Consider the following 13,529-nt stretch of genomic DNA (forward strand, 5'->3'; position numbering starts at 1 on the left):
TACAATAGATGAACGTAACAGAATTGGGGGCCTAGTTTGGTATCTGAAGTGTTATTCTGTTTGTAATTCCAACATCGTTCGTGAAGCAAACGTATGCTGTTACTTGTTAAAATAGCCAGCAAACATGTCAGAGTTTAATACCATCGGGTTTTTTTCGAATTTTATGAGGATCCACAAATTGAGAAGTTAAGTGATCTCAAGAAATCTAGCTTAGTGAGTTTAGGCAAACATCCTGAGCATAATGTTAAAAGTTCAATGAAGGAAAGGGATATTAAACATGTGTTAGTTAAACATTTGGTTAAAGGCGATGTGTCACCTCATGATGTCTTAGATACAATGGATAGAGAATCAGTGTGTTCTGTTTTACCTGCGGTGGAACATGAAAGGCTTAGAATAGAAGCTCGTTTAAGAGAAAAAGAGTTAGAAACTCAGGCTGAGCATGAGAGAAGAGAAGCTGAGTTAAAACGTGAACAATTAGAAGCCAAGAAGAGACTCAAAGATAGGGAAGCTCAGAAAAAAAGCTTCATGAGCTTAATGTTCAAAAAGAGTTAGAACTTGAAAAAATTAAGCAGACTAGTTCTAGTGATCCAGATAAATCTAGGTGAGTAATTATTTATGAAGACCGAGATGTACCACCTTTTACTGAAAAGGATTTAGATGAATATTTTGTCTGTTTCGTGACAAAAGCTAAGAAATGTAAGTCAAATCAATAATAAGAATAGGGAAGTGGGGAATATGGGGAAGGGAAGAGTACCCTTGGATACAATCCAGTTTATAGCACAAAGGCAGGTACTCGGGAAGGGAAAAACAAAGGAAATAGGGAGAAAGAGAAGTACAGGAGAAGAGTAAAAGAGAGGGGCAGAACCTCTTGCGATATTAGGGAATTGGTATTATTATTTTCAGTAGCAATTTCAAAATGTAAGTGGCCACCAGAAAGTTGGTCGTATATGTTATCAGGGGATTTGTGTAGTAGGGCACAAAAAGTTTATGCTTCCATTCCTGAGTATATAATAGGCCTACATGATTATGAAATCTTGGAAAATGCTTTTTTACAAGCCTGTGAAATAAGACCCAAAGCTTATAGGGTGAAGTTTAGGAGTTGGACAAAGTAAGATAAGCAGACATATGTGGAATTTAGTATAGAACAATCAGACTGATTTGATATATGGTGTAAAACAGCAGAGTGTAGGGATGATTTTGAGAGATTAAAAGAAATAGTTTTTATTGAACAGTTTAGGAATAGTGTTAGTGAGAACATTAAGGTTTACTCAAGTGAAAGGAAGTTATCTACCCTTTGCAGAAAAGCCGTATGTGCTGATGGTATAGGTATAGTGATAAAAGGTTTAATAGATCAAAAGACTATAGGGATACAAATAAGCATACAGGTACTGATGATGTCGATCAAAGTTCTAATTCTGATTCATATGTCAAGTCTCAAAGCCCTTGTGATTAATACTATTTCTTTTACTAGCAGTTATGTAGTATGTAATTATTATAAGAAACCAGGTCACACAGTGTCTGAATGTTTTCGGTTGAAAAGGAAAGAAGATAAAAGTGTGGCTCTTGTAACTCTACCAAAGTCTCGTTATGGTGTGCTACCAGTAGAGGTTAACACTAGAAATTACCACATTTTTGACAGGAAGCCTGTCAATTCCAGACCTGTTGATAAGGTTTACAAGCCATACACTGCTAAGGGGTTTGTTGCTGCTGATGGTGGTTCACTACACCCTGTTTATATCATGCGTAATACTGGTTGTGCCCAATCACTCGTTTTGAGGGCTCTTGTCCCTGTGATTGAGGATTTGTTTATTGAAAAATATGCTTCCGTTCGTAAGGTTGGTGGCAATCTTAGCATTCACTTGCATCGTATGGATCTTCATTGTGACTGGTTATTAGGGCCTGTTGTTGTTGGTGTGGAATGGAAGTTCTAGATACTCTAATAACTACTGTACTTCAGGGACGTGCTGAGGGTGGGTGGGTGCTAGGGGTGTCCAAGCACATGCCCCTTTTGTTACTGTATTAAAAGTGCCCTTTTGAGAGAGATGTATTACAGGCCCGCCGCCTATGCCGGCTATCTGTATCAATGATAATACATACATGCATATACCAAGGCACTTCCCATGATTTTGGGGGGTAGCCGATATCAAATAAATGAAACAAAAAAGTGGACCTCTCCTCTCTACATTTCTCCCAGCCTGACAAGGGACTCACCGAGTTCGTCTGGTACTGCTAGGGTACCACAGCCCACCCTCCCCCGTTATCCACGACAGATGAAACTTCATAACGCTGAATCCCCTACTGCTACTACCTCCGTGGTCATCCAAGGCACCGGAGGAAGCAGCAGGGCCTACCGGAACTGTGTCACAATCGCTCGCCATTCATTCCTATTTCTAGTACGCTCTCTTGCCTTTCTCACATCTATCCTCCTATCACCCAGAGCTTTCCTCACTCCATCCATCCATCCAAACCTCTTGTACTTCTCCCAGCATCTCTTGCATTCCTCACCTTCTTTAGCAGATAGCCAGTTTATATTTTCTCAACATGGCCGAACCACCTTAACACATTTATATCCACTCTAGCTGCTAACTAATTTCTTACACCTTCTCACCCTCACTACTTCGTTCCTAATCCTATCTACTCGAGATACACCAGCCATACTCCTTGGACACTTCATCTCAAACAATTTCAATTTCTGTCTCTCCGTCAATTTCATTCCCAACAATTCCGATCCATACATCACAGTTGGTACAATCACTTTCTCATACAGAACTCTCTTTACATTCATGCCCAACCCTCTATTTTTTACTACTCCCTTAACTGCCCCCAACACTTTGCATTCTTCATTCACTCTCTGACGTACATCTGCTTTCACTCCACCATTTGCTGCAACAACAGACCATAAGCACTTAAACTGATCCACCTCCTCAAGTAACTCTCCATTCAACATGACATTCAACCTCGCACCATCTTCCCTTCTCGTACATCTCATAAACTTACTCTTACCCACATTAACTCTCAACTTCTTTCTCTCACACACCCTTCCAAATTCTGTCACTAATCGGCCAAGCTTCTCTTCCGCGGCTGTAACCAGTACAGTATCATCTGCAAACAACAACAGATTTACCTCCCATTCATGGTCGTTCTCGTCTACCATGATGGGGCAGCAAATATGAATGGAATATACGATGGATTACAGTCCAGACTCCAAAGACAGAACCCAAAGGCACTCTATGTACACTTCCATGCACACAGCCTAGATCTAGTGTTAGTCAAAAGTGCCAAATCAAGTACTCAGTTTGTTACTTTTATCAGTTTGGTGGAGAAACTGTATGCTTTTATTGCTAACTCTTCAAAACGGCATATTGCTTTCGTGGAGATCCAGAAAGCATTGTATCCAGAAGACCACCCACTTGAACTTAAGAAGCTATCAGACCTAAGATGGGCTTGCCAAAAGTCAGCTCTTAAAACCACGAGGAAGGTCATTCCACCTCTAAAGCAATTTCTAGAAGAGATAGTGCAAGAACATCCTTCTGATGCATCAGCAGGGGATGCCACAATATCGCTGCAAAGTATTAACTTTGAATTTCTTGTTTGTCTTGAGATTGCCACTCCAGTTTTCAAAGAAACTGCCTATCCCTCTAATGCCGTGCAACACAAAGACTTTGATTTGGCTGCCTCCTACAGAATTGTGGATGAAGTGCTACAAAGTTTAAGAAAATTAAGAAATGATGAGAAGTTTCAGGATTCCTGGACAGGGCAGAAGAAGAACAATTCCTGAAAGATACAAGTATAGTGCTACATCTGCTACTGAGGATCAGCAGTCTCAATCCTTGGATGAGTACTACCGTGTGAGAGTATTTTATGTGTTTTTAGATACAATATCACAAGAGCTACAAAGAAGATTTAAAGGTGGAGACAACACAACATGGGGTATCCTAAATGCCTTTCATTGTATGACAGTCCAAGATAACTGGAAAGAACCTGTGAATGAAGAGACATTCAAGTCATTGTAAAAATTATGCCAGTTTTATGAGTTAGAAGAAGTAGACAAGCTACGGTTGGAATTAAAGGATCTTCTCCAAACTCATGCTGGTGAAGACAAAGCTACGCAGCCTGTCCAGTGAGGAGAGGTTATCTGATCTTTTTTTGCTAGCAGTTGAAAAGGATATCACAATCAGCACCAGTGAAGTTATCAGTATATTCAAATAAATGGCACACAGAAGGGTTCTCTGATAAATATAAAATGATAAGGTCTGGTTATAAGCCAAGTGTATTTATCATACTGATTGATTTTCTTGCAGTCATTTATGTGAAAGTAATACATAATTTTTCTCTTTTGTTAAATCTAGTTTTAATGGTAGTGTCAGGCAGTAACGTAATTTTAAAGTAAAATCTTGTTGTTTTGCCTTTTTGCACTGATGGCTTTCATTTTTATTTTGTTTACAATTTTGTAAAGCTAAATTAAGTATTTTGCTGTTGGTTTTACATTAGTACATATATTTTGGTTAAATGTAGTGTGTAATTTGCTTTGGTTTAAATGTAATGTTTAATTTGCTTTGGTTGAAAAAGCTTAAGTTTTGTGGCGCCATCTATTGAGTGCATTTTAAAGTGCGGCCTTCCTCAGTATTTTTACTTCCTTGGCAAATTTTTAACTCATTTATTTTTCTTTGTGGTGACTGGGAGTGTTGTAAGGAGAGGTGACTTGTGACTCTCCTAAAGTATTCTCGGGAGTCGAGTTCAAGGCCGGTGAAGACTCTGGAGCTGCTGATCTGCCTATTGTGGAATATATATACAATCTGTCATTGAGCTGCTTTTTAATGTGGAAGGCAGTTTACCTGTGAAGCTACGTGTGAGAACAAGACTTGCAACTGTGATTCAAGTGATCTACTGCTTAACCTGGACATTGGCAGTTTTGTGTAGAGCAGGGCTCGAGAGCCTTTTTCATCTTTGATGGATATATCTACTGTATCAGCACCAGAGTGGTCTTGTTGGAGCAAGTAGGGAGGCTTCTCTCAGGTAAGAGGAACATCCCCTGTATTTTGTCGAGCCATAGACTGAAAGTGCATATCCACCAACGGTTGTGAAGGGCTGTTCTACTGATGAGAGTGACGACTTGTGACCATATTTTTGAGCAGCAGATGGACTCGTCTATATCAGTACCGGTCTGTGTCATAGGACCGATATATTTGTGCATTTAACTATTGTCAAAGCTGATGAAGGTTTAATATGAGAGTGTTGTTAGATTATGTACTTTAATATTAAGGTTTAGATTGTGATATAGGTAGGATTATTGTTTCTTTTTGTATGTTCTTCCACTTCTTTCCTTTCTGTTTAGTAATAGGTTAGCGTGGTGGGTAAAGGCTTTTGAATACCTTAACATTAAAGATTCGATTTCCTCACTATGAGTAGGGTTTAGTTTTAGTTTTAGGTGACTCATTGAGTTTATCGATGGCATATTGTACTTAATAAATTTATTACTTTTTGTGGGCCATCAGTGTTAGTACCTTTATTGTTGTAATAAATATTGTGAAATTTTTGCCTTTGTGTCTTTCTGGTTTTCCTCGCTCCTACTGATTTGTGTTTTGTCACTGGATTTGTGAATAAGATAAAAGAACCCGTTATGGCTTCCTTCCAGAGGGAGTTCGTAACAGGTAGTCAGTACTGTAGATAATATGTTCATAAAAAACATTAGCCCATTAGTGCCTATGATATCAGTCATGTTTATCTCTTTCTTGAATTATTAATGGCCATTTTAAATAAATTTGAAAGAATATTGAGCCGGTATATATTTAGCATCATTCATTTCTATATTTTTGCCCTTTTTTCCACTTGAGCACCGGCCCTGAAAAAGTTCTCTGCAGGTCCCTGCCTGACACTCTTTTGTCCACTTCCATTCTACACCCTTATTCAACAGATTATACAATGGATGTGCAATTGTAGACAAATTCTGAATGAAATTCCCATAAAATGTTACTAAACCTAGAAATGATTGTAATTCCTTAACATTTTCTGGCACTTTTGTTGATTGTACAGCTTTAATCTTCTCTTTAGTTTTGTGAATACCCTTGCCATTTATTAAAAAACCTAAGTATTCCACTGAATCCACTTCTAAAATACATTTGTTCTTATTTACTCTAATATTATGTTCCTTCAACTTCTTCAGAACTGTTTGCAATCTTTCTCTATGTTCTCTTGTGTCTTTACCCGCAATTAAAATATCATCTATAAAAATGAATACTCCTTGCATTCCTGAAAAAATCTTATCCATAGTTTGTTGCCATATAGCTGGACTACTTGCAACTCCATAAGGTAATCTCTTTGGCCTAAACAAACCTAAGGATGTATTTACTGTACATAATTCTTGTGAAGTTTCATCCATGGGAAGCTGTTGAAATGCTTGTCTTAAATCTAATTTAGAAAAAACACTGCATCCTGACATAGTTGCAAACATGTCTTTCGGATTTGGTAAGGGATGTTGAGCTACTTGCAGTTGTGGATTTAACGTTACTTTGTAATCTCCACATAACCTAACCTGTCCACTTTCCTTCACAATAGGAACTAATGGTGTAGCCCACTCTGAATATGTAACCTTTTCCCAGGAACCTTCACTTTCTAATCTCCTGATTTCTGTTTCAACTGCACTTTTCAATGCATACCGTACTGGTCTCGGAGCAAAACATCTAGGAGAACTGTAAGGTTTCAAAACTAAAATTGCCTTTGCGTTCTTTACTGTACCTATTTTATCTGCAAATACGTCTTGAAACTCTGATATGATATTATCCATAGACATTTCATTTTTGTTTTCATCTTGTCTACCTACAACCTTCAAAATACTAGGCCAATCTAACTTCAAATACTGTAGCCAATCTAAACCTAGCAAAGTTTGTCCATTACCTTTTACTACTGTTAATGGCATTCTCTCTAATTTCTGTTCTTTGTACTGTACTTCTACGTTCGAAGCACCTATTACCTGAATATCAAAACCATTATAACTTTTCAAAACTCTATTTGTACCTTCTAATAACAAATTAGGAATGCTTTTAGCCATTTTCTCAGACATAATTGATACATCGGCTGCTGTGTCAACTTGCATCAAAATTGGTTTACCATTTATGATTACTTCTACCATGATATGTTTCTTTGCACCTTTGTTGACTGAGTTTATGCGAAATGCAAAATCAGTTTCTGAACTAACCTGATTATCATGAACATTTTCCTCATTATTCTCTTGACCCATAGTATCAACTGTAGCATTTATTTTCTTTGCGTACTGTTTAGGAAATCTACAAGCAGTTGCAAAATGACCCAGCTTTCTGCAATTCTGGCATGTCTGTCCAGTAGCAGGGCATTTCTTTGCTTCGTATGCAAGATGATCAGTTTTACCACACCTAAAACACTTGGGTTTTTCCTGTTGTTTCTGTGTATAAGCCTGATTCTGATATTTATGAACATTAGTGTTAGGCACTTTTCTATGACTAGGCCTTGACATATTCCTTCTCTGATTCTCATTGGTTTTCCACTTAGAACCTACCGTATTAATTTTAGAATTTTCCATTCTATTGCTTGTAGAACTACCTATTATGTTACTTTGCCTATTTGATGTTTCTAAAGCTCTGCCTGTTATCAATACCTTTTCTAATGTTAAATCTTTATCTTGCAATAATTTCTTTCTTAGCTCTTCTGATATGCAATGTGCAATTACTTGATCTATGATAACATTTTCTAACTCTAGAAATTCACATGAAACGGCTAAATTCTTTAGTCTAGTCACAAAGGCATCTAAACTTTCATTTTCTTTCTGATAAGCTTGCGCTGAAAACTGGTATCTTTCAAAAAATTTATTGACCTGAGGAGCAAAATATGTGGTAAGAGCCTTAATTGCAGCTTCACTTGTGCCATCTGTAGGCTGCAAAGTCTTAAACACTTCCCGAACTTCCCTACCTGCTGTATGAAGTAATAATGCCTTCTTTTGTGCATCCCTCATGTTCCCTAATGCTTCTAAATAAATCTTAAATTCCTCACACCACTGTTGCCATCGTGTTGCAACAGAATTAGGCTCAGCAGTGATGCTGAAACCTAGCGGGTGTTCGATGTTAAAAGGCATTTTGTTTGCTTACCTTAATAACTGTGGTAGGTTAAGCTACTGTTATGCAGTCACAAGTGTACTTCCTACCTACCCAACTTTAAATTTCACCCTTTTGTGTATTTGATGAAATTCCTATTCTGCTGCTGGGAAAATCTTCATTGGGCGATTTTACTCTTGTCCCCTGATGTACATAGACCTTCTCTTGTGCTGGCCGTCCTTGTGCATAGGGTCCAATGTTTCTCCCTGCTTGTCCGTCGTCCTAAACGTCGCCAATGTTCGATTTTGTATTTTGGTAGGAAGTTCTATTAACCATAATAATTACCTGGAACATAGATGAACAATCGTTAGTAATTATTTCTCAGCTGATCCCATCCTCGTCGCCAATGTTCGATTTTGTATTTTGGTAGGAAGTTCTATTAACCATAATAATTACCTGGAACATAGATGAACAATCGTTAGTAATTATTTCTCAGCTGATCCCATCTGACGTCGTCGATGTGGGCTTGATGGGTAATAATACGTTGGTATTCTAAAAAATACATTTAATGTATAAAAGACTACATTGTACTCTTTACTCTGTGACAGCTAACTCCCAAGTGTATATGGAGCGTCTTACACAATCTGACAAACCAAAACATTGCTAAACAAAAGAGCATCGCTCTGAAAAGACTTAAATCCTACTCCAGTACAAATCATAAAGAATCACATCCTATCTGAGGTAATCAACAAATGTTTGAATCCTAATACCAAAACAAATCATTACTCTTATGTATAAAGCATAACATGTCTTATTCATGCAATATGATGCAATGTTGTGCAATACCTGCAACACTTGAAATAATATAGTACATTACAATAATACATAACATCTACCGAGTGGGAGAGAAAGTTTTATAGCAGCAAGTCCCAGGGAAGTAGGAGATCATGGGAAGGAATGTAAAGCAATTTAGTCGGAGGTAGAAAAAGGGCATAAAATATCCCAAGCAAGCTTAAGCAGTAGGGAGAGGAGATAGGTTGAGTGCTAGCTAAGAGTAAAGAGAGCTAGCAAAAAGTGGGAAAATAACAATAGTAATAGAATTTACAACAAAATTGGAATAAATGTAAAGAGTACACATAATGGTTAGAAGGATTGAGGAGTATAGGACTTAGGAAGGATGGGAAGGTCCTGTATGCAGCAAGCAGGGAGGAAGAAAGGAAAATAGGAAAATCAAGAGGTGTTTCCTTATGAGGAACACAGCCAAGAAATAACCATTTTCCAGTCATGTACTCCTACTGCGCTTTTTAGTTGTTCAGAGAAAAAAAGAGGGGAGGGTCCGATTCTGTACCACGCTCGACCAGTTAGTACGAGAGAGGCCCCCCATCCTCTTAAATATGTACTTGTTTTGGGGAAAAGGATCAGTGGGATACTATCCTTAGGGGATAGGGGAAAGGTTCAGAAGAGGAATAGAAACCAGTTAGTTATATGAATAATGGGTTTGCATTTCCAACAGTGATATGAGTTACCTAGCTATAAATAAGAATGGGTTTGCAAGAATGGGTTTGCGTGTGCAATAATGATTAGGGTAGTTAAGGTCTCTAGTTAAACTAAGTGTCTATTTAAGTTATCTGGAAGGGGGATAAGAGCTTAGAAAGCCCGAAAGTGCGTATGTATTTTCCAATATATGTTTGGTTACTTGTACAGCTGTGTAAGGAGAAGGGAGATTTATGGACTGACGGAGGGGGAAAGTTTCTGTGCAAGTTAATAGGTAGTGTTCTAAAGGTTCAGTACCTGTGGGAAGATGACAATAGGGACATGGCCTATTTTCTATACTAATGATCTACCAGCTTCAGAGATAGCCGAGACGTAGTCTGAAAAGAATGGTTGTTAGTTTTCTACTAAGAGATTTAGACATATTATGAGGGATAATATTAGTTACCCCAGTGTACCACTTGGCAGAGCGGGAGCCATCATGCAAAACTTGTCAATTAAACTTTTCTTTTGAACATGACAATAATTGGACATTAACTTTTTGATGTGTGAAAGAGAGGGTCTGCATGCTCTGCTTATAGTGGGACACCTCAGGGCACTATTTGTAAGGCGGTCAGCTTCATCATTTCCATGAATACCTACGTGACTTGGTATCCAGTTGAGGCTAACTTTTCTGTTCCTTTGAGCATGGGCTGTAGCCATAGCCTTTATGCTGCTAATTAAATAGATATTCTCATTTAAGTTACGTTTTAAGATACTTTGTATTGCACCTTTTGAGTCAGTGTGGATAGTAGTGTGACCATATTTAGAAAGGGAATTCTCCAAAGCCTTTGCAATGGCATAGAGTTCTGCCTGTAGGATGGAAGCATGGTCAGAAAGCCTCCAACCACTGGAAAAGGTGTTGTAGAAGACAGCAGAACCAGCAGCAGGTAAATTCATGTCTATGGAACCATCTGTATAATAAACATTATTAGCACTGGTACCGGCAATGGAGGGCAGAGCTGCACTCTTTAGCTGTTGAGGAGTACATAAAGATTTGAATACTGGAAGAACAGTATAATTAACTTCAATTGGATCAGGGCTCCAAAGAGCTGGAGGGACATATTCTGGGTGAAATTTATCATGCTTTACATCAAGTATGACTAACTGAATGTTAACATCTCTAATTACTGGAATGAGTTTACCAATATAATGATCAGGGGGTTCTAGATCTTCATGCAAATTTATGAATCTGTTTATTTTAGTTTTAAGAGGGGAATTTCTATTAACTTTTATAGTTTTGATAATAATGCAACACACACGCATTTTTATTCTCTCTGCAAGAGGTAACAGGTTGGTTTCTTGCCTGAGAAGGTGAAGCCTTGTCCAAATAGGGGCACCAGTAATTAATCTCATGGCATTATTTTGTATAACTTCAAGTGAAGACAGCAATTGTGAAGGGAGGGAAAGGAGAACAGGGTAATCATACTCAACCTGTGATCTAACAGCTTGCTCATAGACTAGTCTCAATAAATGAGAAGAGACTCCTTTTTCTAAAGTAGTAATTCTTTTCATTGCAGAAAAACGAGAGTTGACTTTTTGTCTAAGTAATTTAACTAGTGTGTGAGTGAGAAGCTTATAATTAATATTGACACCAAGGTAAATGAAATTTTGGACCCACTCAATGGGGTTGTTGCTAATAAAAAGAGGGGGAGGAGGCTCAACATACATAATAGCCATAGCCTTAGTTTTAAGGGGGTTAATTTTCAAACCTAGTTCGTTACATTCATGGACAATGGCATTAAGAGCTCTTTGCATTTTTTGAGACTGATATTGTAAACAAACAGAGTGTGGACATACAATGCAGATATCATCTGCATATATGAACATCTCTATTCCTTGAGGGAGATCTATAAGCAATAAGTTTTCAACGAGAACATTAAATAGGAATGGGCTTAATATACCCCCTTGTGGGGTACCATTCTCCAGGGGGAGGAAAGGTGAGGTAGCGCCTTGAAAAGTGACTCTAGCCTCCCGCCCCTGAGTGTACTCTTTAACCCAGGACAGCAGATGACTTCTAACCCTCTTGCAAACAAGTGAGAAGAGTATAGCGGCCGAACTGGCGAGTTCAAAAGCCTTCTCCAGGTCCAGGAAGAATACAAGAGAATGTGACTCATTAATGGTGGCCATAAGGTCTGTAATATATTCATTTGTGCCTACACCGTCAGTGAATGCATACAGCCTATGGTGTAGTTTACCAACCTTCGATTTTAGTCGGTTTAGGACCATACGTTCTGCAACCTTCTCCGTACAAGTGATCAGAGCTATAGGCCTGTAGGTGTTTTCCTCTTTAGGTTTGGGAACAGGTTGAGTGTCCTGCTGTCTCCAGAGCCGAAGTCTAACCCTTTCAACATGAGTTTTGTTTATGAGTTGTAGGTATATCTCCTTTGCTGGGTCACCCATGCGTTTAAGCATGCTGTAAGTTATAAGATCTGTTCCACGTGCTGTCTTTTGTCTTAGAAAGGGCAACATTAAGCTCTTCTATGATATACAGTACATCAGTATCATCTGATATGCTGCAAGCTGTAGTGATCATGTTCAACCTAATAGGGTAAAGGACCCTTTGTCTGTGTCTGGCCTCAGGAGCGAGGTTATCAGACTTGGACCGGTTGGCAAACTCTTGTGCCAGCCGTAGCACCTAAGCTGGAGGATCTGGGTGTGACACCTTTATGGTTGATCTTTTACCAGAGACTTTGTTGAACCAGCCCCAGATCTTTTTCAAAGGAGTGGTGGCATTTACCTCGGCACACCATTCATACCATTTTTAATTTCTAACTTCTGTCACCACCTGGGCAGAGTGTTGTGCTACTGCAACAAAGTTTTGATGAAGGGCATCAGTGTTGTATCGTTGGAAGAGTTTTCTGATACGATTGAGACACTTATTTATGGCTTTAATCCTGGAATTGTAATGCCAAGAGTCCTTATAATCTTCAGCAAAGGGTTTTTTCATTGGCATAAAGGATGCAGCCGCCTCAGTTAGCTGTTCACTGAGTGTTAGAAGAATGTTATCAGCGTCTTCCGGATGTTCAGCAGAATATCTTTCAGCCCATGAAGTCATGTGCTGCTCAAAGAGATCCCATTTGGCGAAATCAGGGTTCCATCTCCTTGGAGGAGGGGGAGGGTCCAGCAATTTATCCAACTGAAGAGAGAAAAAAGTGCCATAGTGATCACTCGTGAGAACAGGATGCAAGTCCCAGGAGGAGTTGTTGCATAAGTCTTGTGAGACAAATGTAAGATCCAGTCGTCCCCCGGCAATATGGGTAGGCATGTCTACATTATTGAGGAGTTTCAGACCTGGAAAATCCCCAAGTAGAGAATAGAGATGCTCACCAGTAGCATTGGTGGGGGAGGTAGACTTGAGGAAGGGATGATGGCCATTAAAGTCTCCTGAGAAGACAGTACTCTGTGTCTCAGCATCTGCAAAGACTGGGGTAGCATCAATGTCTCTTGCAGGGCTTTTGTAGGTATTATGTATTGTTAATGTAGTGTTTAAAAGGGTAATTTGTACACTAAGTGTCTCTGCTTCGCGGCAGTCAATATCAGTAATTCTTTAGGTGGGAACTGTGTTTTTTATTAATGTTAGCAAGCCACGACTAGTGTCAGTGTGGTGGGTTCTGTATACCTTGTAATTTGCGAATTTAAAGGAGGCGTGTTCTCTTAGTAGTGTTTCCTGCAAGAGGATGATGTCCGGCCTCTGTACGGCTACCTGAGACTGCAGAATAGCGTACTTTAGCCTAATTCCTAAAATGTATCATTGTAACACATTGATGTAGTTATTCTCCTGTGGTTGAGGGGAGGGGGATAAACTCACATCACTGTCGGAGTCTGAGAATTTTAAGTTGTGAGAACATGAGCAAGCGTCTCAACAATGAACCTAATTGCAGACTTAAGCATATCATCTACAACTAGGTTGGGGAAAATTTTTTGGATAAAAGA

The 13,529-nt window shown here is 38.9% G+C and overlaps 1 protein-coding gene across 1 annotated transcript; it reads left to right on the forward strand.

Annotated features, from left to right (window-relative positions):
- The first annotated feature begins 3,133 nt into the window (after positions 1–3,133).
- LOC137618928 (zinc finger MYM-type protein 1-like) lies at positions 3,134–3,778 on the forward strand. The gene has a single exon (XM_068349132.1). It carries the CDS (start codon positions 3,134–3,136, stop codon positions 3,776–3,778), a length of 645 nt encoding a protein of 214 aa, XP_068205233.1.
- Positions 3,779–13,529: the final 9,751 nt, after the last annotated feature.

This window comes from Palaemon carinicauda, chromosome 25 (genome assembly GCF_036898095.1).
Source record: "Palaemon carinicauda isolate YSFRI2023 chromosome 25, ASM3689809v2, whole genome shotgun sequence".
NCBI classification, from domain to species: Eukaryota; Metazoa; Arthropoda; class Malacostraca; order Decapoda; family Palaemonidae; genus Palaemon; species Palaemon carinicauda.

Coding starts and splice junctions, on each gene's coding strand:
- LOC137618928 (XM_068349132.1), top strand. CDS start 3,134: ATGGTCGTTCTCGTCTACCATGATGGGGCAGCAAATATGAATGGAATA.